This window comes from Mobula birostris, chromosome 3, assembly GCF_030028105.1.
Source record: "Mobula birostris isolate sMobBir1 chromosome 3, sMobBir1.hap1, whole genome shotgun sequence".
Classification (NCBI taxonomy): Eukaryota; Metazoa; Chordata; class Chondrichthyes; order Myliobatiformes; family Myliobatidae; genus Mobula; species Mobula birostris.
Genome location: NC_092372.1, coordinates 196,565,969 through 196,589,238, shown reverse-complemented (window position 1 = coordinate 196,589,238; position 23,270 = coordinate 196,565,969). Strand labels below are relative to the sequence as shown.

General features: G+C 40.9%; 1 protein-coding gene across 7 annotated transcripts in view; it reads left to right on the top strand.

Annotated features, from left to right (window-relative positions):
- Positions 1 to 23,270, top strand: part of pard3aa (par-3 family cell polarity regulator alpha, a) — an 881,596-nt gene that overhangs the window by 602,334 nt on the left and 255,992 nt on the right. For all 7 annotated transcript variants that reach the window (XM_072253986.1, XM_072253983.1, XM_072253982.1 and 4 more), the window contains one exon: positions 10,212 to 10,395. In XM_072253986.1, the coding sequence (XP_072110087.1) occupies positions 10,212 to 10,395 (184 nt within the window). The remainder of the gene's footprint in view (positions 1 to 10,211; positions 10,396 to 23,270) is intronic.

The following is a 23,270-nucleotide window of genomic DNA, read 5'->3' as shown; positions in this document are numbered from 1 at the left end:
AACTAATAGGGAATTTAAACAAATCATAGACATTAGAATAAGCAAGTCCATTAGGCAAGACAGGCAGCAGCAGGAAGGGAAGTGGCCATATCCCTCCACCTTCTGCACATTCATGTGCCTATCTAAACATCTCTTAAAAGTCCCTAATGTATTTGTTTCTTTCAGACGCCCACTACTCTCAATGTAAAACGCTTGCCATTCATATCTCCTTTGAAGTTACCCCTCCCACCTTAAATTTATACCCTCTGGCGCAAGACATTTCACTGCTTGGAAAAAGATAGTGTCTGTCTACTCAATCTATGCCCATCATAATCTTATAAACCTCTATCAGATCTCCTAGCATCTGCTGCTATATAAAAGAAAACACAAATTTGTCCAACCTATCAAAGATCAAAGTAAATTGATTATCAAAATACATACATATATGTCACAATATACAATCCTGAGATTCATTTTCTTGCAGACATACTGAATAAAATCATAGAATTATGACCATAAAAGAATCAATGAAAGACCATACCAAATTGGGCATTCACCCAGTGTGCAAAAGACAACAAACTGTGAAAATGCAAAAAGAAAGAAATATTAATAATAATAAATAAATAAATAAATAAACAGCTATCGAGAACATGAGAGGAAGAGTCCCTGAAAATGAGTCCATAGGCTGTGGGAATATTTCAATGATGGACAAGTATATTTGAGTGAATGTATCCCTTTGGTTCAAGAGTCTGATGGTTGATGGGTAGTAACTGTTCCTGAAGCTGGTGGTGGGAGTTCTGAGGCTCCTGTACCACCTTCCTGATGGCAGCAGCAAGAAGAGAATATATCCCGGCTGGTGGGGGTCCCTGATGATGGATAATGCTTTCCTGTGACCATGTTTCATGTAGAAGTTCACAATGGTGGGAGGGCTTTACCTGTGAAGGACTGGGCTGTATCCAGCAGCATCCTGGTAAACCTCTGCAGAACCCTCTACAAAGTCTTGATATCCTTCCTACAAAAGGGCAACCAGAACTGTGTGTAATACTCCAAATGCGACCTAACTAGAGTTTTATAAAGCTGCCTCATAACGTTCTGACTTTTGAACCAAATGCCTTGACTAATAAAAGCAAGCATGACATATGCCTTCTTAATCACCCCATCAACCTGTTTGCCACTTTATGAACTTGGTCCCCAAAATCCTTTTGTTCATCAACACTGTTAAGGATCTTGCTCTTAACAGTGTACTGTCTCTTTACTTTTAACCTGCTAAGGTCTGACACTCAGGTATGGCCTGGTTAAACTCCATCGGCCATTTCTACATCTGTATCTGCAACTGATCTATATCCCATCGTATGCTAGCCACAACTCTACTGATCTTTGTATCATTTGCAAACTTACTAACCTACCCATCTTCAGCGAGGTCATTTATATACATCACAAACAACAGAGCTCCTAGTACACAGCTTGCAAAATACAACTAATCACAGACCTCCAGCTCTCTTCGACCACTACCCTTTCTCTCTATGGGCAACCCGGTCCTGAATCCAAACTGCCAATTCACTTTGGATCCCATGCATATTAATCTTCTGATGAGCCTCCCATGTGGGACCTTGTCAAATGCCTTACTAAAATTCTTGTAGATAGCACCCACAATTCTACTTTCATCAATTATCATCGTAACTATGTCAAAAAACTCAGATCAAGTTAGTAAGACATGACTTGCTCCACACAAAGCCATGCTGGCTCTCCCTAATTAGGTCATGGTTTTCTAAATGCTCATAAATCTGGTTCCTAAGAAGTTTCTCCAGTAATTTTGCTTCCACTGATATGAAAATCAGTGGACTTTAGTTTCCAGCATTATCACTGGTTCCCTTCTTGATTAATGGAACAACATTAGTTACTCACCAGTCCTCTAGCACCTCACCTCTGGCCAGAGACGACACATAGATATTGGTCAAGACCCCGGAAATATCTTCTCTTTCTTCTCTCTATAACCTGGGTTATATCCCATTAGGCTCGGGACTTATCCACCATAATGCACCTTTATAGACCAAACATTACCTCCTCCTTTACCTTGAAATGTTGCAGCATGTCAATACACTTGACATGGCTCTCCCTATTCTTCATGTCCTACTCCTTGGTAAATACTGATGTAGAGTACTTGTTAAGGACCACACTCTCATCCTCTGCATCCAAGGAAATGTTCCCCATTCATCCTTTAGTGGGCTTACCCTCTCACTAGTTAACTTCTTGCTCTTGATGTATGTATAGAACACTTAGGGATTCTCTTTAATCTTATTCTTTAAGGACTTTTCATGGCTTCTCCCAGTTTTCCTAATTCCTTTGTTGATTATTTTTCTGACTTCCTTATAATCCTCAAGGGCTCTGTTGGATTCTAGGCTTCCCAAGCTTTACATACTTTTTTCTTCACTAAATTCATCACCTCTCTTGACAGCCAGCGTTGTCTTTTCTTGCCATCTTTGCCCTTCCTTCTTGCAAGAACATACCTGTCCTGATCTCTGTACAGTTGGTCCCGAAGCACCCTCCAGATGTCAGATGTGGACTTGCCCAAAAACAGTTGTTCACAATTAACTCTCCCTAGTTCCTATCTAATGCTCTCGTAATTTGCCCTGCTCCAATTTAATACTCTCATGCAAGGTCCATACTTACCCTTATCTATAGCTAACTTAAAACTTGAGCTGTGGTCACTGTACCCTAAATGTTCTCCCACTGAAAGGTCAGTCACCAGTCCAGGATCATTACCTGACACTAGGTCCCATACAGCCCCTCTTCTTGTGGACTATCTGCATACTGATTTAAGAAACCCTCCTGGATGCACTGAATAAATTCTCCCCCCATCTGAACCTTTAGTATTAAAGTCCCAGTTTATATTAGGGAAGTTGAAGTCCTACATGACAACAGACCTATTGTTTTTACATCTTTCCCTCATCTGCCTACATATTTGTTTCCTAAGGTCCCAGTGATTATTGGGCAGTCTGTGGTACAGCCCCATCCTGCACCCTCCATATTTTTGAGTTCTACCCCTATAGACTAAGTGGACAAACTCTCCATTATGTCCCCTCCGAGTGCAACTGTAAAATTGTTCCTGATTAGTATGCAACTCCCCCACCTCTTTTGGCTCCGCCTCTATCTTTTCTGAAACATCAAAATGCCGGAATATTAAGCACCCATTCCTGCCCCTCTCTCAATTAAGCCTCTGTAATGACCACAACATCATCATTCCATGAACTGACCCATGCTCTAAGTTCCTCACCTTTACCCATAATATTCCTACCATTAAAATATGCACATTACAAACTATCCATCCCATTCTATTACTTTTCTCCTGCCTGTTTTTACTGGCCCTAACACCTACCTTTCCTTACTGTCTCTCTACTTTCTGACCAGGTGCCCTGGTCCCATCAGGTACATCCTGGTAAATCTCTTCAGCACTTTTTCTTGTTTCATAAGCATCTTTCCTACAGCAGGATGGCCAAAACCAGACGCAATATTCCACAAACAACAGGAATTCTGCAGATGCTGGAAAGTCAAGCAACACACATCAAAGTTGCTGGTGAACGCAGTTCCATGGTCGTTGCTGGAGTCCGGGTTTTGACCTATGGGTTATGGCTCCTAGCTATGCCTGCCTTTTTGTTGGCTTTATGGAACAATCTATGTTCCGTGCCTATTCTGGTATCTGTCCCCCACTTTTCCTCCGCTACATCAACGACTGCATTGGCGCTGCTTCCTGCACGCATGCTGAGCTCGTTGACTTTATTAACTTTGCCTCCAACTTTCACCCTGCCCTCAAGTTTACCGGATCCATTTCCGACACCACCCTCCCCTTTCTAGATCTTTCTGTCTCTGTCTCTGGAGACAGCTTATCCACTGATGTCTACTATAAGCCTACTGACTCTCACAGCTATCTGGACTATTCCTCTTCTCACCCTGTCTCTTGCAAAAATGCCATCCCCTTCTCACAATTCCTCCGTCTCCGCCGCATCTGCTCTCAGGATGAGGCTTTTCATTCCAGGACGAGGGAGATGTCCTCCTTTTTTAAAGAAAGGGGCTTCCCTTCCTCCACTATCAATTCTGCTCTCAAACGCATCTCCCCCATTTCACGCACATCCGCTCTCACTCCATCCTCCCACCACCCCACTAGGAATAGGGCTTCCCTGGTTCTCACCTACCATCCCACCAGCCTCCGGGTCCAACATATTATTCTCCGTAACTTCCGCCACCTCCAACGGGATCCCACCACTAAGCACATCTTTCCTTCCCCCCCCTTCTGCTTTCCGCAGGGATCGCTCCCTACGCGACTCCCTTGTCCATTCATCCCCCCCCATCCCTCCCCACTGATCTCCCTCCTGGCACTTATCCTTGTAAGCGGAACAAGTGCTACACGTGCCCATACACTTCCTCCCTCACCACCATTCAGGGCCCCAGACAGTCCTTCCAGGTGAGGCGACACTTCACCTGTGAGTCGGCTGGGGTGATATACTGCGTCTGGTGCTCCCGATGTGGCCTCCTATATATTGGCGAGACCCGACGCAGACTGGGAGACCGCTTTGCCGAACACCTATGCTCTGTCCGCCAGAGAAAGCAGGATCTCTCAGTGGCCACACATTTTAATTCCACATCCCATTCCCATTCTGACATGTCTATCCACAGCCTCCCCTACTGTAAAGATGAAGCCACACTCAGGTTGGAGGAACAACACCTTATATTCCGTCTGGGTAGCCTCCAACCTGATGGCATGAACATCGACTTCTCTAACTTCTGCTAATGCCCCACCTCCCCCTTGTACCCCATCTGTTATTTATTTTTATACACACATTCTTTCTCTCACTCTCCATTTTCTCCCTCTGTCCCTCTGACTATACCCCTTGCCCATCCTCTGGTTTCCCCTGCCTTGTCTTTCTCCCCGGACCTCCTGTCCCATGATCCTCTCATATCCCCTTTGCCAATCACCTCTTGGCTCCATCCCTCCCCCTCCTGTCTTCTCTTATCATTTTGGATCTCCCCCTCCCCCTCCCACTTTCAAATCTCTTACTAGCTCTTCCTTCAGTTAGTCCTGACGAAAAGTCTCGGCCTGAAATGTCGACTGTACCTCTTCCTAGAGATGCTGCCTGGCCTGCTGCGTTCACCAGCAACTTTGATGTGTGTTGCAATATTCCACATGCGGTCTCACCAGTGTCTTATACAACATCCAGGCACTGATCCCCCTCTTCTCTATGTCTTTCTCCTTGGTAAATACTGATGTCAACTAACCATTAAGTACCACACCCACATTCCTCACATCTTATACGTCCCAACTCCTATCATAATGCCCCGACTGATGAGGTCCGGTATGCAGTGTTCGTGTTTGTGCTATGCTCATGTAATGTACAGTAATCCAGTGGGCTTTAAAGCATTGGGTCACAGGGAAATGCCATTACATTGCTTGTATAAGAAATGTTGAATCAGTTGGGTGGGGTGGGGTGGGGTGGGGGAGGCTTTGTCCGCTGGCATTTGTTGACTACATGGACTCTTCACAGTTCACCTCATCATGACCTTACACCTTATTGTTTACCTGCACAGGACTTTGTAATTGTGCACTGTATTATTCTTTACCTTGTACTACCTCACGTGCACTATTTTTCATTGTACCCGAGTACATGTGGCAATGATAAACCAATTTCCCTACTTAGACCAAAGCAAATAGAATTACTTTGACATTACAGACTTGGGCATTAATTTAAAGCTGGCCTCCAGACCATTGAATTTTTGAATGCTGGCAAATTACTCCCATTGTGTCATTACTCTCACCCAGCCCCCATAGATATCAAGTTCCTTCTGAAACAGTTAAAATGAAAAAAAAACTGTTAGGTTATGAGCCTATTGAAGTGAGCCATTTATGAATAGTATGTCAATGAATAAATTGAGTTTTCAGAAACATGGATCAACTCCATCCATTTTATTTTGATGTAATATGTATTATGCAGGGACAGTGGCGTTTCATTCAGAACACCACCTGCTTATTACATGCAATCAATCTTAACATGGCAGGAGAGAACAGACATTTAAAATCAACATTGGAATATATTCTCTACAATATGAAGCATTCCACTGACATAATATAACTTTTTGATCTTTAGTGCAGGGATCGAATCTGAGCATTGCCCAAAATGGTATTTTTCCCCTGTACCCAATAGGCAGATCATCATGAAGTAAATAATGTTTTTCCTAAGGGAATAGTACTGTGTCTAGAATATTCAATACCTGTATGGATTCAACATGTTTGTCTGTCTGATTCCTTTCACTTCACAACTGTTGAGGAGGGAAGAGGAAAAGCATTTCTCTACATGTTAGTCATTTAGACTGTTAATTGGTTTGAATTTGGACAGAGTCTGAGATAAAAATGTTTGACTTCCTCTTTGTTTTAATTCCAGCTGTGCTGATTTGAGTGCCTACTTTTAACTCACCAAAGCAAAATGAAATAATTTGGTTGTTGCACAATTTTTTAAAAAAAGTTGAAAAATTCACTGTGAATTTATTATCGAAGTACATATATGTCAACATCTACAGCCTTGAGATTCATTTTCTTGCATGCATACTCAATAATAGAATAATCACCGTAATAGAATCAGTGGAAGATTGCATCAACCAGAGTGCAAAAGACAACAGTGCAAATACAAAAAGAAAGAAAGAATAATAAATAAATAGACAATAAATATCGAGAACATGAGAGGAAGAGTCCATGAAAATGAGTGCATAGGCTGTGGGAACATTTCAATGATGGGGCAAGTGAACTTGAGTGAAGTCATTCCCTATAGTTCAAGAACCTGATGTTTAGGGATGCTCCTGAACCTGGTGGTGCAAGACCTGCGGTTGCTGTACCTTCCTTCTGATGGTAACAGTGAGTAGAGAGCATGTCCGGGGTGATGGAGGTTCCTGATGATGGATGCTGTTTTCCTGCAACAGCATTTTGTGTAGATGTGCTCAGTGATGGGGAGGTCTTTACCCATGATGGACCGTGATAATCAGAATCAGGTTTATTATCACCAGCATGTGACATGAAATTTGTTAACTTAGTAGCAGCAGTTCAATGCAATACATAATATAACAGAAAAATAATAATAATAAATAAATAAATAAATAACTCTTATTCAGTATACTTTGTACAGTATATGTATATTGAATAGATTAAAAATTGTGCAAAAACCTGAAATACTATATATAAAAAAACTGAGCTAGTGTCCAACGGTTCAATGTCCCTTTTAGAATCGGATGGCAGAGGGGAAGAAGCTGTTCCTGAATCACTGAGTGTGTGCCTTCAGGCTTCTGTACCTCCTACCTGATGGTAACAGTGAGAAAAGGGCATGCCTTGGATGCTGGAGATACTTAATAATGGACACTGCCTTTCTGAGACACCGCTCCTTGAAGATGTCCTGGGTACTTTCTCGGCTAGTACCTAAGATGGAGCTGACTAAGTTTACAACTCTCTGCAGCTTCTTTCGGTCCTGTGCAGTGGACCCCCCCCCCCCCCCCCCCCACACCAGACACTGATGCAGCCTGTCAGAATGCTCTCCATGGTACAACTATAGAAATTTTTGAGTGCATTTGTTGACATACCAAATCTCTTCAAACTGCTAATAAAGTATTGCCTTCTTTATAACTGCATCAATATGTTGGGACTAGGTTAGGTCCTCAGAGATCTTGACACCCAGGAACTTGAAACTGTTCACTCTCTCCACTTCTGGTCTCTGTATGAGGATTGGTATGTGTTTCTTCATCTTACCCTTCCTGAAGTCCTCTTTCATCTTACTGACGCTGAGTGCCAGGTTGTTGCTGCAGCACCACTCCACTAGTTGGCATATCTCACTCCTATACGCCTTCTCTTCGCCACCTGAGTTTCTACCAACAATGGTTGTATCATCAGCAAATATATAGATGGTATTTGAGCTATGCCTAGCCACACAGTCATGGGTATAGAGAGAGTAGGACTAAGCACACACCCCTGAGGTGTGCCAGTGTTAATCGTCAGCGAGGAGGAGATGTTATCACCAATCCGTACAGATTGTGGTCTTCTGGTTAGGAAGTTGAGGATCCATTTGCAGAGGGAGGTACAGAGGCCCAGGTTCTGCAACTTCTCAATCAGGATTGTGGGAATGATGATATTAAATGCTGAGCTATAGGCAATGAACAGCATACTGACATAGGTGTTTGTGCTGTCCAGGTGGTCTAAAGCTGCGTGGAGAGCCACTGAGATTGCATCTGCCGTTCACCTATTGTGGCGATAGGCAAATTGCAGTGGGTCCAGGTCCTTGCTGAGGCAGGAGTTCAGTCTAGTCATGACCAACCTCTCACAGTATTTCATCACTGTAGATGTGAGTGCTACTGGGCAATAGTCATTAATGCAGCTCATGTAATTCTTCTTAGGCACTGGTATAATTGTTGCCTTTTTGAAGCAAGTGGGAACTTCCACCCGAAGCAGTGGGAGGTTTAGTAATTTTTAATAATTTAAATTATTATTGTTAAACATTAACAATCATTTAATAATTTTAGTCAATTTTATGAGCACTTAATAGTTAATTTGACATGACCATCATTGACCTCACTACTTACCCTCAAACTGAATGACTAAAGTTGCCATTTCAGCAAAGTGTCAAGCACATTACTGTGGACTGGAGTTGCATGTACTGTAAATCAGACCAGTTAAAGATATTCATGTATTAGTCTTTTTTTCCAAGAGTGTGTTGGCTTTTCCTTTAGAAATTGATTATTGTCAAAATTTGCTGAGTATTTGAAATTAAATAGCAACTTGTATTTAAATTCCAAAGTACCTATAGCAGAATTTGAACTTCAGCCCCGAAAAGGGAATTCTATGTCCGAGAGTCATAGTGTAGAACAGCGTGGGAATAGGCTTTTTGCCCCAACTTCTCCCTGCCAACCAAGATGCTTATCTATGTTCGATTCACCTGCAGTTGGCACTTAATCCCTCACAACCTTTCCTATCCATGTAAACGTCCAAGTGTCTTCCTCTTATCGGCTCATTTCATAAACAAACCACCCTCTATGTGAAGAAATTGCCCCCCCAGGTCCATTTTAATTCTTTTCCCACTCACCTTAAATGCATACCCTCAGGTTTTTGATTCCCCTTCCCTGAGAAGACTGAATGCATTCACCCTATTTTCCTCATGTTTTTATACATCTCTATAAGGTCGCACTTCAACTTTATACTCTTCAAAGAATGGTGTCCTAGTCTATCTATTCTCCCTCTATAGCTCAGCCCTTGAGTCCTGGTAATATTGTCCAATGCCAATGACCCCTGTGCACCATTACACCCTGAAGCATTAGTTCAATTTTTTTTTAAGGATGACATAGTTAGTAACTGTGTTTTGTTCACCATCTATAACCACTTCCTGGTGACAGACTCAATTTCTTTCTGTAATTTGATGTAAAATTAATAATTTTTTTTCATTTAGTTTTTACTGTTTTGATTGAACGGGAAGTTGAGAAAATCTTTAGTCAATTGTAAACAGTCCTTGCAATTTTTTTTTGGGATCCCAGCTCTCTGTGCCCATGCCACCCAATTACAGCGATATGTTGAATTAACCAACTAACCCACAAGTCTTTGGGATGTGAGAGAAAACCGGAGCACTGGGAGGAAACTCACACAGTCAGAAGGAGAACATACAAACTCCTTAGAGGCAGTGGCGGGAATTGAACCCGGATCGCTGATGCTGTAAAGCATTATGCTAACCGCTGTCCTACCAGTGCTGCCATATACTTTCATGTTGCAAGTCAAAGAAGAAGTAAAAACAGTATTAGCATTGCAGTGAGATGGCAGGGGTGAGGAGCCTTACAAGCTCCCCATGGAAAAATGTCCAGCTGCTGTTCCACAGCTCTCCCTCCCAATGCTGTAGACAAGATCAAAACTCCGGTAAAAAATATGTGCAGCTACGCCTTCATTAATACTTTAATGTTTTCAAACTGTGGTAGGGGTTTGCAATTCATTCATTGAAAGAAAATTCATACAGATAGTCAAACGAGTAAATGAGATTCAGTACCAAAAATATAAAGAACATTCTTATTCTTAACTAGGACACTGGGGTTTTCACATGCAAGGAAAATGTGACAGGAATGAAGAATAAATGGAAAATTAAATAATTGTGCATTGTGTAATATGAAAGTGCTTAAAGTTTTATTTTATAATTTGTGTGCTAAAACTCATAAATTTCTGTAACCAGGTAACTGCCAAATGTCCCCAACAGTGAACATGACCCAAGATGACATAGTTATTATTGAGGATGACAGACCACCTGGCAATCTTCCTCGACTGTCTAATCAGTCATCTATGGGTTACCATCATGAAATGAATTCTGTAACTTCTGGTCTTTGGGTGAAAGAACCTGATAAAGATAGAACAGATGGGTAAGTAAAGTGTTATTTTCCCATGGACTATTTTAGTTATGTTGTATGTTTGAATAATGATTTGCAAAATAAAATAGGGAGCATGGAAGCTCACCATGTATGCCAGTGGCTCTCTGTGATACTGCTTCAGTTGTCTGCCACTCCACAATCATTCCAATTTATTTGTAAACAGGTATTGAAACACCAGTGCAAACTTGAGCAGTCATCAGTGATTTGTTGGAAATTTGTCCATGAAAATGCCAAAGCTGAGTTCATCTTTAGTAACTGTGATCTCCTTGCACTGTGCCAGCTTCAGGAGCCACAAGATGGAGATCAGAAACACAGTGCTAACTGTTATAAATCGTTTGTTTGTTTCACCATTCCAATTCTTCACCCAGGTTGGACTGTAACACAATCTGCTAGCATTGTTCTCATTTAATTACCCAAATTGGCAAAATCAGCACAGGCTACCGTGCCTTCTGGACAACGGGGATTGTGACCACAGCCCCTGCAGCTTTCCATAACACTTTCATTAACATTTGATTTTGAAGCCATCATGAGAGATTTTAAGCTACGTGTTTTTCTTTATAATTTGTTAATTATCATTTTTATTGCACTTTATGTGTGGAATTCTATGCATATTACAAATCAACTGACAAGTCTCATTTCTGACTGTTGTTGACCATTCAACCAATGTTATTAGGTTGAATTTTACATCAATTGTCATGTAGCCACGTCTATTAATTTTTTAAGCAATTATATAGGAGGTTGAGTTATATATCATGGCTGTCTCGAGCAGAGTTAGTTAATTTCCCTTTAGACATTTCTTGCTAATTTGGGTACATGATTCCACAAGCAATATAGTATTTTAAAAATGTTTTTAATAACTCTAAAGCACCTAGTAAAGGCCAATTAGGTTGTGCCAGAACAGCATATTGGTGCACTGGTGTGTCATAATAGCACATTTGATGGATACCCCCACCTTGTTGACTTACTGATTTGAGACAGTGGCCCAGTAAGTCAGTGCTGTCATATAAATGTTTTCAGCTCATGATATCAGGCTTAAAACTACCCTTCAGCCACAGGAGCAATGTAACCCTCTGCAATGAAGCAGGCAAGGCAATGCATTATAAGATGGGTGAATAAAAGATGATTGCCTTGAGACTGCAGAACATAATTCTTGACATTGTTAATTTCAATTCCTTCACAATAATTTCATACTATGTGTGAAAGAAATTCTTTTCTCATCAAGCAGTTGGAAATAAAGACTTCAGAGCTCAGAAACTCAGATGAAACTTCATTCACCATTAATTTAAATATGTGAAAGATGCATTCACTTTTTCGGGACACAGCCAGTTCTGTTGCAATACTTACATTTCCTAATGCCTAAATTATGTGAAAAAAATATTTATTCCTCAGCAGATTGCATGTGTACAGTACAACTAAGGTGGAATCTGGCCTTTTGTGGAAATAGTCAAAATCTTTATCATTATGCATAAAATCAGTTTTCAGCTACTGAGAACTAGAAGATGAAATTCTTCAGTAACTTTGGTCCTGAATACATTTTTCAAGAACTGACCATAAAAAGTTTGATCTTAAGTTGAAGTGTGTCGACTATGACAGGTTTTGTTGAAGGCTACATACTTGCAGTGGCTTGTAGATGATTTTTTAAAACCTTTCAGCTCTGCTGCATTTGCAGAGGTATGTCAATTCAGTAAAGAATAGATAAACTTCGTATCCCACATCTTGCGTCACCTTAAATTGTGATATGAAGAAAGCTTGAATTCCTGTAAGTCCAGCTGTGAAGCAGGTATTCACAAATAAGTGCAGACTTGCATGAATTCTGAATTTTCAATCTGTGTGAGGTCATATCAAGCATTTCTAAGTGATTTATTGATGCCTAACTCACACCATAAATTCTTAACATATTTAGATCTGTTTCTTCTAATCATCTAATCGCTGTAAGCATTACCTTGTGAACCAGTTTGCATATTTTCGTATTTTTATTCTCCATTGAAGAAATGAATCATTTGAAGAGTCATACAGCATGGAACTGGGCTCTTTGGCCCTTCTGGTGCAGACTGACCAAGATTCCCATGTGAGTTAGACCCATTTGAACTTACTTGGGCCATATCCTTGCAAGCCCTTACTATCACTGTACCTGTCCAGTTACATTTTAAGTGGTGTTAATGATCCTGCCACAACAACTTACTTTGGCAAACAACAGGAATCCTGCAGATGCTGGAAATTCAAGCAACACAAATAAAAGTTGCTGGTGAAAACACACACAAAAGTTGCTGGTGCATTTCACGTACATCTGCTCTCACTCCATCCTCCTGCCACCCCACTAGGAATAGAGTTCCCCTGGTCCTCACCTACCACCCCACCAGCCTCCGGGTCCAACATATTATTCTCCGTAACTTCCACTACCTCCAATGGGATCCCACCACTAAGTACATCTTTCCCTCTCCCCCCCACGCCCTGCATTCCGCAGGGATCGCTCCCTACGCAACTCCCTTGTCCATTCGTCCCCCCCATCCCTCCTCACTGATCTCCCTCCTGGCATTTATCCGTGTAAGCGGAACAAGTGCTACACATGCCCTTACACTTCCTCCCTTACCACCATTCAGGGCCCCAAACAGTCCTTCCAGGTGAGGCAACACTTCACCTGTGAGTCGGCTGGGGTGATATACTGCGTCCGGTGCTCCCGATGTGGCCTTTTATATATTGGCGATACCCGACGCAGACTGGGAGACCGCTTTGCTGAACACCTACACTCTGTCTGCCAGAGAAAGCAGGATCTCCCAGTGGCCACACATTTTAATTCCACATCCCATTCCCATTCTGACATGTCTATCCATGTCCTCCTCTACTGTAAAGATGAAGCCACACTCAGGTTGGAGGAACAACACCTTATATTCCATCTGGGTAGCCTCCAACCTGATGACATGAACATCGACTTCTCTAACTTCCGCTAATGCCCCACCTCCCCCTTGTACCCCATCTGTTACTTATTTTTATACACACATTCTTTCTCTCACTCTCCTTTGTCCCTCTGAATATACCTCTTGCCCATCCTCTGGGTCACCCCCCCCCCCGTCTTTCTTCCCGGACCTCCTGTCCCATGATCCTCTCGTATCCCTTTTTCCTATCACCTGTCCAGCTCTTGGCTCCATCCCTCCCCCTCCTGTCTTCTCCTATCATTTTGGATCTCCCCCTCCCCCTCCAACTTTCAAATCCCTTACTCACTCTTCCTTCAGTTAGTCCTGACGAAGGGTCTCGGCCTGAAAAGTCGACTGCACCTCTTCCTAGAGATGCTGCCTGGCCTGCTGCATTCACCAGCAACTTTTATGTGTGTCACTTACTTTGGCATCTCGTTCAATAAACTGAAGATCTTCTGGGTGAAGAAACTGCCTATCGGGTTCCTATTAAAGCTCTCCTCTTTCACCCTAAACCTCTGCCCTTTAAATCTTGATACCTCAACTCTGAGAGAAGGTCTGTGTCCATTGATCCTATGTATATACCTACATCAGTTTCCTACACACAATGAGAAATGTTATAACCTGCTCAAATTATCTTCATAACTTAATCCCTCAAGTCCTGGCAGCAGCCCCATAAATTTCCTTTGCATTCTTTCCATCTTAATTGCATCTCTCCTATAGCAGAGTGACTAAAATGAAACACAATATTCCAAATGTGGTCTGTCCAGTATCTTGATATCCTTTTCCACTCCCTCCCATTTCCCTGGAGGATAGTACCACTTTTAAGCATCCTCTGGTGCTAATTGTTAAATTGATTAACCTAGAGAATGAATGTTGTCAGCTGTTTTCAGAAGACCAAAAGGAACAAAATTAGTCCATTTTGCCCATGTAATCTGTTCCACCAACCATCATGTCTGATTCATTATCCCCCTCAACCCCATTCTCCTGTCTTCTCCCCATAACCTTTTACGCCCTGACTAATTACGAACTTATCAACTTTCACTTAAAATATACCTAATGACTAGTCTCCCCAGTCATCTGTAACAATGAATTCCAGATTCATCACACTGTGGCTAAAGGAACTTCTTTATCTTAAACTCCCTAATTTAATCCAGCTCATCCCTAAACACCTAATCCAGAATTTCATTTTCCTTGGTGGCCTCAATCACAAACTGCTTTAAAAAGCCATCTTAGACAAACTCCCTCTCTTAGGATCCAGCACCAATCTAAATTTACCAATCTACCTGCATATTGAAATCCCCCATGACTATCATAACATTGCCCTTTTTACATGTCTTTTCTATTTCCCATTGAAATTTATATTCCACATCCCAGCTACTATTTGGAAGCCTGTTTATAACTTCCATGAGGGTCTTAACTCTACTCACAAGGATTTTACATCTTTTGATCCTGTCTTTCTAAGGATTTGATTATATTTTTAATCAACAGAGTCATTCTGCCCTCCTTTGCCTACCTACCCATCTTTTCGATGCAATGTACAGTGGCATGCAAAAGTTTGGGCACCTGTGGTCAAAATTTCTGTTACTGTGAATAGCTAAGCGAGTAAAAGATGAACTGATTTCCAAAAGGCGTAAAGTTAAAGATGCACATTTCTTTAATATTTTAAGCAAGAAAACTTCTTTATTTCCACCTTTTACAGTTTCAAAATAACAAAAAAAAGAAAAGGACCTGAAGCAAAAGTTTGGGTACCCTGCATGGTCAGTACTTAGTAACACCCCTTTTGGCAAGTATCACAGCTTGTAAATGCTTTTTGTAGCCAGCTAAGAGTCTTTCACTTGTTTGGGGGATTTTCGCCCATTCTTCCTTGTAAAGGGCTTCTAGTTCTGTGAGATTCTTGAGCCGTCTTGCATGCACTGCTCTTTTGAGGTCTATCTACGGATTCCCGATGATGTTTAGGTCAGGGAACTGTGAGGGCCATGGCAAAACCTTCAGCTTGTGCCTGTTGAGGTAGTCCACTGTGGACTTTAGGATCATTATCCCGTTATAGAAGCCATCCTCTTTTCATCTTCAGCTTCTTTACAGACGGTGTGATGTTTGCTTCCAGAATTTGCTGGTATTTAATTGAATTCATTCTTCCCTCTACCAGTAAATGTTCCCGTGCCACTGGCTGCAACACAAGCCCAAAAAGTTATATTTTAACTTCATCAGTCCACAGGACTTGTTTACAAAATGCATCAGGCTTGTTTACGTTTGAACCTTTTGAAGAGAACTTTTTGACCACAATGAGCAAAGGCATGTTTGGAGAAAAAAGGGTGCAGAATTTCATGAAAAGAACCCTCTCCAATTGTTAAGCATGGGGGTGGATCGATTATGCTTTGGGCTTGTGTTGCAGCCAGTGGTACGGGGAACATTTACTGGTAGAGGGAAGAATGAATTTAATTAAATACCAGCAAATCCTGGAAGCAAACATCACACCGTCTGTCGTTAGACCTCAAAAGAGACGGCCCAAGAATCTCACAGAACTAGAAGCTTTTTGCTAGGAAGAATGGACAGAAATCCTCCAAACAAGAGTTGAAAGACTCTTAGCTGGCTACAAAAAGCATTTACAAGCTGTGATACTTGCCAAAAGGGGTGTTACTAAGTACTGCCATGCAGGGTGCCCAAACTTTTGCTTTGGGTCCTTTTCCTTATTTGTTATTTTGAAGCTGTAAAAGATGGAAATAAAGAAGTTTTCTTGCTTAAAATATTAAAGAAATATGTCATCTTTAACGTTATGCCTTTTGGAATTCAGTTCATCTTTTACTCGCTTAGCTATTCACAGTAACAGAAATTTTGACCGGGGTGCCCAAACTTTTGCATGCCACTGTATATCCTTGGATGTTAAACTCCCAAAGATGTTCATCTTCCAGCCATGACTTGGAGATGTTCAGAACATCATACTTGCCAATCTCTAACTGTGCTATAAGATCGTCTATCTTTTTCTGTATGCTGTGTGCATTGAAATATAATACCTTCAGTCCTGCATTCATCACCCTTTTTGATTTTGGCCCCCGTTACACTTTTACTCATTCCATTGACAATAATTTTGCTTTATTGTCTGTCTGTCCTTCCTCATAGTCTCATTGTATAGTGCTTCTGCTTGTAAACCAGCTGCCTCATCCTCAGCCCTATCACTCCAGGTCCCATTCCCCGCCAAATTAGTTTAATCCCTCCCAAACAGTTCTCGCAAACCTACTTGCAAAGATATTGGTTCCCCGTGAGTTCAGGTGTAACCCATCATTTTTGTACAGTTCATACCTTACCCAGAAGAGACCCCAATAATCCAGAAATCTGAAACCATGCCCCTTCACCAATTCCTCAGCCACGCATACATCTGCCAAATCATGGTGTGTGGCACAGGCAGCAATCTAGATATTGTACCCTTGAGGTCCTGCTTTTCAGCATTCTACCCAGTTCCTTATATTTTCTCTTCAGGATCTCATCACTTTTCCTACCTTTATCGTTGGTACCAATTAGTACTGCAACTTCCAGCTGTTCACCTTCCCCTTTTAGAATGCTATTTTCCCGATCAGACACTTTCCTGACCCTGGCAACTGGGAGACCACATACCGGCCAGGTATCTCTTTCACACCCACATAATTTCCTATCTGCTGCTCTAACTGTAGATTCTCTTATTACCACCGCACTCTTCTTCACTTCTTTCTTTCGGAGCTTCTGTGCCAGAGACCAGTCGCTGCGCCTTCCCCCACCAAGTTGTAATCTCCCCCCACCATTATCAGAAGTGGTATACTTGTTATTGAAGAGAACGGTCACGGGGATACTCTGCAGTGGCTGCCTTTTCCATTTTACTCTCCTGAACTCCACCTACATGCCTCCTGCATTGTACAAGCCATCATTTGTGATACAGATGCTACCTTCAACAGACAAAGCAGATTGTATCTAGATAACGGAATACTTTTTGCATTCTTTGTGCGTCAGGGTACTGCTGCTGACTGGGCTAGAATAACCTAATTCACTACTGACTGGCCTTCGAACAAAGAAACTACTGGTGTTTTTGATCAGTGCTACTCTAAGCCCTCTGTAGAGATGACGTTGAAAATATATATTGTAGCTTTAAAAAAATATGTTGATCAGTGAGTATGCAGTCCAAAGCTTGCTAACATTCATAGGAAAGCTACTGTTGCTTTTAATTTCCTACTATTATGGAAGACATGATGAAATGAAGGTAAGGTGATGGGATTTAGGGATAATGGTGAATATGGGCAAAAGGGTTAGATAAACAAGAGTGACATCTGTTCTAAATTTCAAGAGGAGATTGAGCCCTTCAGAGGGTAACAATGGTTCTTTGAAGAGAATTCTTCAATAATTGAAGAGTAAGACTGGGGATTAATTAAATAGGAATACATCTAAAAGAAGAAAGTGACTATAATCATGCTTCATTTTCTTAAAAAAGAATTTATCCTTCCCTTTATGTGTTTGCACATTCTCACTGTTGCAAGCTTATTTTCCAGCGATCCGTGTTCATAAAATTTAACTGACTCAAACTTCAGGCATCCTTCGCTGACATTTTTTTTATATATATTGTCCTGGGCAGTTTATTTTTATTAACTACAGATGCATCTGCTCAGCAGTACTTCAATTTCAGTAAGGCAAACAGTGAAGAAAACATTTCTCCTGTTACTTAAAATAAGACATCTGAAAGGAAAATGTTTGAAGCCAAGCTATAAATTGCTGAAAATTATCAGCAATAGCAATGTATTGGCCCAGAATGGGATGTTGTGATAGTGGGTAGATTTTTTTTTTTAACCTGCTCTCTGGATGGTATTTAAAATTGGAGAATTTGATAGTGAGTTTTGAAGGATGTAGTGTGTCCCATCAAAAAGTGATGTAGTATTCCTCAAGCTTGTCTTGGGCTTCATTGTAACAGTTCTGGGATCACAAAAGTGAAGATGAGAGTTGGAGTAGGCTGATAAACTAAAGTGGCAGGCACCTAAAAGGTCATGTGTACTTCTGCAGACTGAACAGAATTTCCAGTGTAGAGAAAACTGCATTGTGAACATTGACCGTAGTGTACACTGAATTGGAAGAAATGCAAGTAAATCACTGCTTCATCTGGAAAGAATGTGGGTCCCCCGATAGTAGGAAGGAAAGATAGATGATTGCTTGGAAACATGGCCATGACAGGGAATGGTAGATGAGGGTGGAAGAGCGGACCAATGAGTCATAAAGGAAGCAATCCCTCAAAAATGCTGAAAGGGATGCAGAATGTGATGGAGTCCTTTTCAAACAATCGTAAGTTGTAAATCACCAATTCAGTGCAGAGACTGGTGAGGGAGGAGGTTAGGACCAGGAGAACAATGTTCTCGTTCTGTGCAGGAGGGGGAGGTTCTTCGTGTGAGGTATGGGAAGTAGATGAAAAAGGCATTTCACAGGCACCTGTATGGAAAATCTTATTGTTGGGAAAATGCACTGGAGGTGGATGAACTGGAGCAACAGAGTAGAGAATAGGAAGCAGGGTGGGGGGTGGTGGTAAGTAAGTTAGCTGTAACATTTTGTAGGCTTATAGTGAATGTTTGTGGTCAGCTTATCTCCTGAGCTGTAGATAAAAACAGAGATACCCAGGAGAGATGCTTCAGAGGTATCTCTGTGGTATAAGCTTATTGTGCACAAGTTCACATTTCTGCTCAAAATCTCTTGATTTCCTTGAAGCCAAAAAAATCTATCAGTCTTGGTCTTGAATGTGTTCAGTGATTGAGTATCCTCAGTGCCATGGAGAAGGGAATTCTAAACAATCAGGCTTTCTAAAATCTCTTCTCATCTCAGTCCTGTATGATTGACTGCTTTTATCAGTAATGTCCCTTCTGTTCTGTCAGGCATGGGAAAACTTTTATCATTTTCTCTTGTCAATTCCTCTTATCTGAATCAGTGAGATCATCTCTCACTTGCCTCAGCCACTGTGGATATCTACCAATCCAACTCAATCATGCTTGTTTTTTTCTCATTGAACCCCTTATTGCATCAATCTCGTCATGCTTTTGCAGACATGTCTCTTATTCCTGAATTATAGCAAGCAGCAGAATTCACAGGATGAGATCATGCCGAACGCAGCTGGAGGAAGACTTGCTTTTGTTTTTGATCCACCTCTGACATTTAAGTTCAACATTCAAACACCTTTCTAGTTTTGATATAAATTGATTGTCAAGTTTCTGTGTTTCTTGAAATTGTATTAGAATTTTAATCATTATTTCCCCAATTTAAAAAAAGCACATGATATATGTAATCTTATTGAGCCGGACTTTCTACCACTACATCAAATTGCGTGAGTTTGGCAATTGACTGCTCTGGAATTCACTTTCTCATCAAGTGGCCCCTAGGTGCAGTCCTGTGCCAGGAAACTGACACCCGATTAATTGGAGGCCCTTCTCCAAGCATAATAGACAGATCTGACCCCAGGCTCACTGTCGTTGCATGTTAGTATTTGTGTTTGTCTTTCAATGTCAAATATTCTTCTAAGCGTTCAAAATCACTCAAAAATTGTTTAAAAAATACTTCCAAAAATGTTAAAATTAAAACACTGATGAATTCTCGAACACAATTTAAATAATTGAATGCACTTAAATTAACTCAATTAAATCAAATACCAAAGGAAGTCACCTTGTCCTTCAGACAGTAGTTGCATTTCAAATTGAATTCAAGAGGCTCAGTAGAATTGGTGAGGTTATTCTGGCACAAGTATAGCACTGTGCCAGGTAAACAGTATTTTCCCCAGCCCTCCTTCATCATTTTGTCACTGTAATGTAGTCAAACAGACCTGGACACTGCAAGAATTCTGCTAATTTCAGCTAGCTTTTACAACCACAAAACAAAGGACACCAATGCTTGTTTCAGCTCTGAAAACAAGGAACTCAGTTCACGCGTACTTAGCAATGCTTTCTCATTTTGAAGAGGACCTGTGCAAAAATGTTTCCAGTTATGCACTGTTCTTGCTTCTTCAGCTTATTAAGTGATGTGCCCATCTGATTTGGCCTCCCAAATCATGGACTCATTCTAATGGTGATGAGGATACAGTCCCTTGACCTGCTTAGCTCCTCCAGCACATTGTGTGTATTGCTATTGGTGTGCAGTGACTTTGGAACACTAAATGACCGTTGAATAATATTTGACTTTTCGATTGATATCTGGAATAAATTCATTCTTGTACATTATTTCATTTCCTTCAGCTTTATCTCTTGCTGTAATGATCTAATTCTGTTCTAATTTCCAATAGCGTCAGACTCCCTAATTGTGCTGCATGTTTGTACTGTTTCTCATCACCAGGTCTAATATTTGCTCAGTGGTAAATGTTTCAATGACTGTCTCTTTCATTCAGTTGAAATTGTTTTCACCTTCCACAAAATGCCATAACATTACACAAAATTCTTAAATAAATATGAAGACACCTATTGGGCATTTTTTTTCTGCCAGTATTCAATGCATAGCAAAGATTTCTCTCAGTTCCTCAATATAATGGTTATAGACCATACTATTGATCCAATATAATGGACATGCCTACATGTCTGATGGGTAGTGGGTTGGGGATAAGTCGCTAGCAGAAGAAGTATAAGATACTCCTTCCCTCTGCTAGCCTCCAGGTCACCAGTGGACAAGCTGAGCACCTGCTTAGCGCCCCCCCCCCCCAACTTCCTGTCCCTGTCGATCAGGGTCATGTGAAGCCATGGGAGCAGGTCATATTATGAGCAGCAGCTGCATATCACAAGTCCTGGTTGCGTGATCACTGATGCCAGACAGACATCTCTGAAGGGTATTGATAATGGCTGTGGTCACCTGTCTAGCAACAACACTGTTCAGAAGAAGGCAATAATAAATCACTTCTGTCAAAAAATTTGCCAAAAACAACCATGGTCTGGACAGATTAAAGACCATGCTCGCCCATGTTGTACAACATTGCACATGATGACAATGTTGACATGTCTGACTTCTTAAGCTTTTTGAGTACATCTTGATCAGCAAAAAAAGATAAATTAATCCAATTTCAACTCCTAATCATGAGTCCGTGGTTCTAATGTTGTCTTAGCAGATACTATTTTGCCTTTGGGACTTGTCCTTTGATCATAGGATAGCGTAACATTTGCCATTGGGACAGGATGGCATTCTTCTTGATTGCCATCTCCATGCTAATTGCAATCCTACACATAGAATCAAATGTTATGGATTTTAGTGTTAAACGGTTTCAGCTGAATGTCAGCCATGAAATATTTAAATACACAATCCAAGAGTTCTCCCAAGTTACAATACCTTGATTGGTCTTTGAATGCAAAAACATTATCATTGTTTCTTCCAACCTGGAAGACTCTGTTGAAGTGATCATGGAAAAGATTTCCAAGTACCTAATGCAGAATAAGAATGCTTGGCGTGCCTTGTTACACAACCCAAGTTGTATCAAGCTTGCTTGTGCTTGAGCTGCAATTTTCTTAATTTTCATAACAAATCATTGTTGTGGTTATCAGGCTCCTTGTATTTCCACTTCTGCAAAAAGCTGGGTTTTATGGTCTGATGCCTGACATTGTCTCTTTAACTTTGCTTTAAAAATATCTGGCGCAATTTGCTCTTCATTCCATGCAAACACTTGGCCGCAGCTCTATTTCCTTTTGATCTGAACTGAGGGACACTGTTCATGGTGGCCTCATTTGGCCTGAAGTCCTTGAGTTTGAACCCTTTAAGTTTATTTTCTATCTAATTTATTTGCAGTTTTCAGTTATTTGTCACACATATTTCAGAGAACACAATGTAAACACTTTCTTTTCTAAACCCTGTTCAAATTTTGACAATTGAAACTAATCCCGAGGAACCTCGGGTACTGCTGGGGGTTTGATGCATTCTGTGCACTGTAATGACCACTTAGTACAAGGACGTTGTTCTAACTTGAACACCAAGAAGTCGCACTGCAAGTGGTGCTTACCTCATTTATGGTTTATACCCATCGTTGGTGATGTTACCACATCCTACAGCCACAATAGCTTGTTGTCTTACATAACTATATATGAATACACCAAATATATCATTTATGTTTCTAAATGTGAAATTCACCGACTATTCAATTCTTGACCTTGGTCACCATGCAGCCACAACTATATAACATCTGTTGGGTTAAACCTGTTTGTCTCTGTTTAGGCTGTCAGTTCTATTTTGTTAACTGTCTCGTGTATTTGGATCCAACACCCTTAGATGCTATCATCTTCCCTAGTCATTACTTTGTTTCCAGTGCATTACAACCATTAAATTCTGTCCTTTCTTCTTCCACTCCGCTTATCATTATCCAAATAGCAGCTTTGTTTTATAAATGATCTTTCTATTTCAATCTGTCACCTTTTTCTCTTATCAGTTTGAATTCCTGTTGAAGACCCAAATTATCTGGTTCTCCAGAAAATGAACTTTTGAAAAATAACTTTCTCTTCCCTTAGTTCTAGTGCCAATGTCTTCATACTTTGACACCAAATCAACTCAAATCAAGTTGGAAACCAAATAATATAATTTACGACAAAATATTGGGAATGATTAAAAAGTTGATATTAGAAGAGTCACGAGAGCAATCAGCCAGTGTTTCTGTCCCTTAATACTAATCAGTAAACTTGTGTATTAAATATTCACATCTGATTATTATAAAGATACCTGTTTTCAAATTGAGCACACATTCATTTCAAGTTACTACAATGCTGGCAATAAGCCTGGGCTGACTGGATGTAAGAGAAAATTGATAGAATGCAAGCTTCAATTTTATTTTAAACCTAGTTTAGGTTCATGGAATGGTAACAACATGGTAAAAAGTTCCATTCAGCCCATCATGTCTGTGCTAGACTTGACCAGAACAACTCTGTAATAACCAGCAAATAGCACTTTTTCACACTGCAAACGGTTGTTCTTATATCACTTTTAATTCTCTTCCCCTTCCTTTTC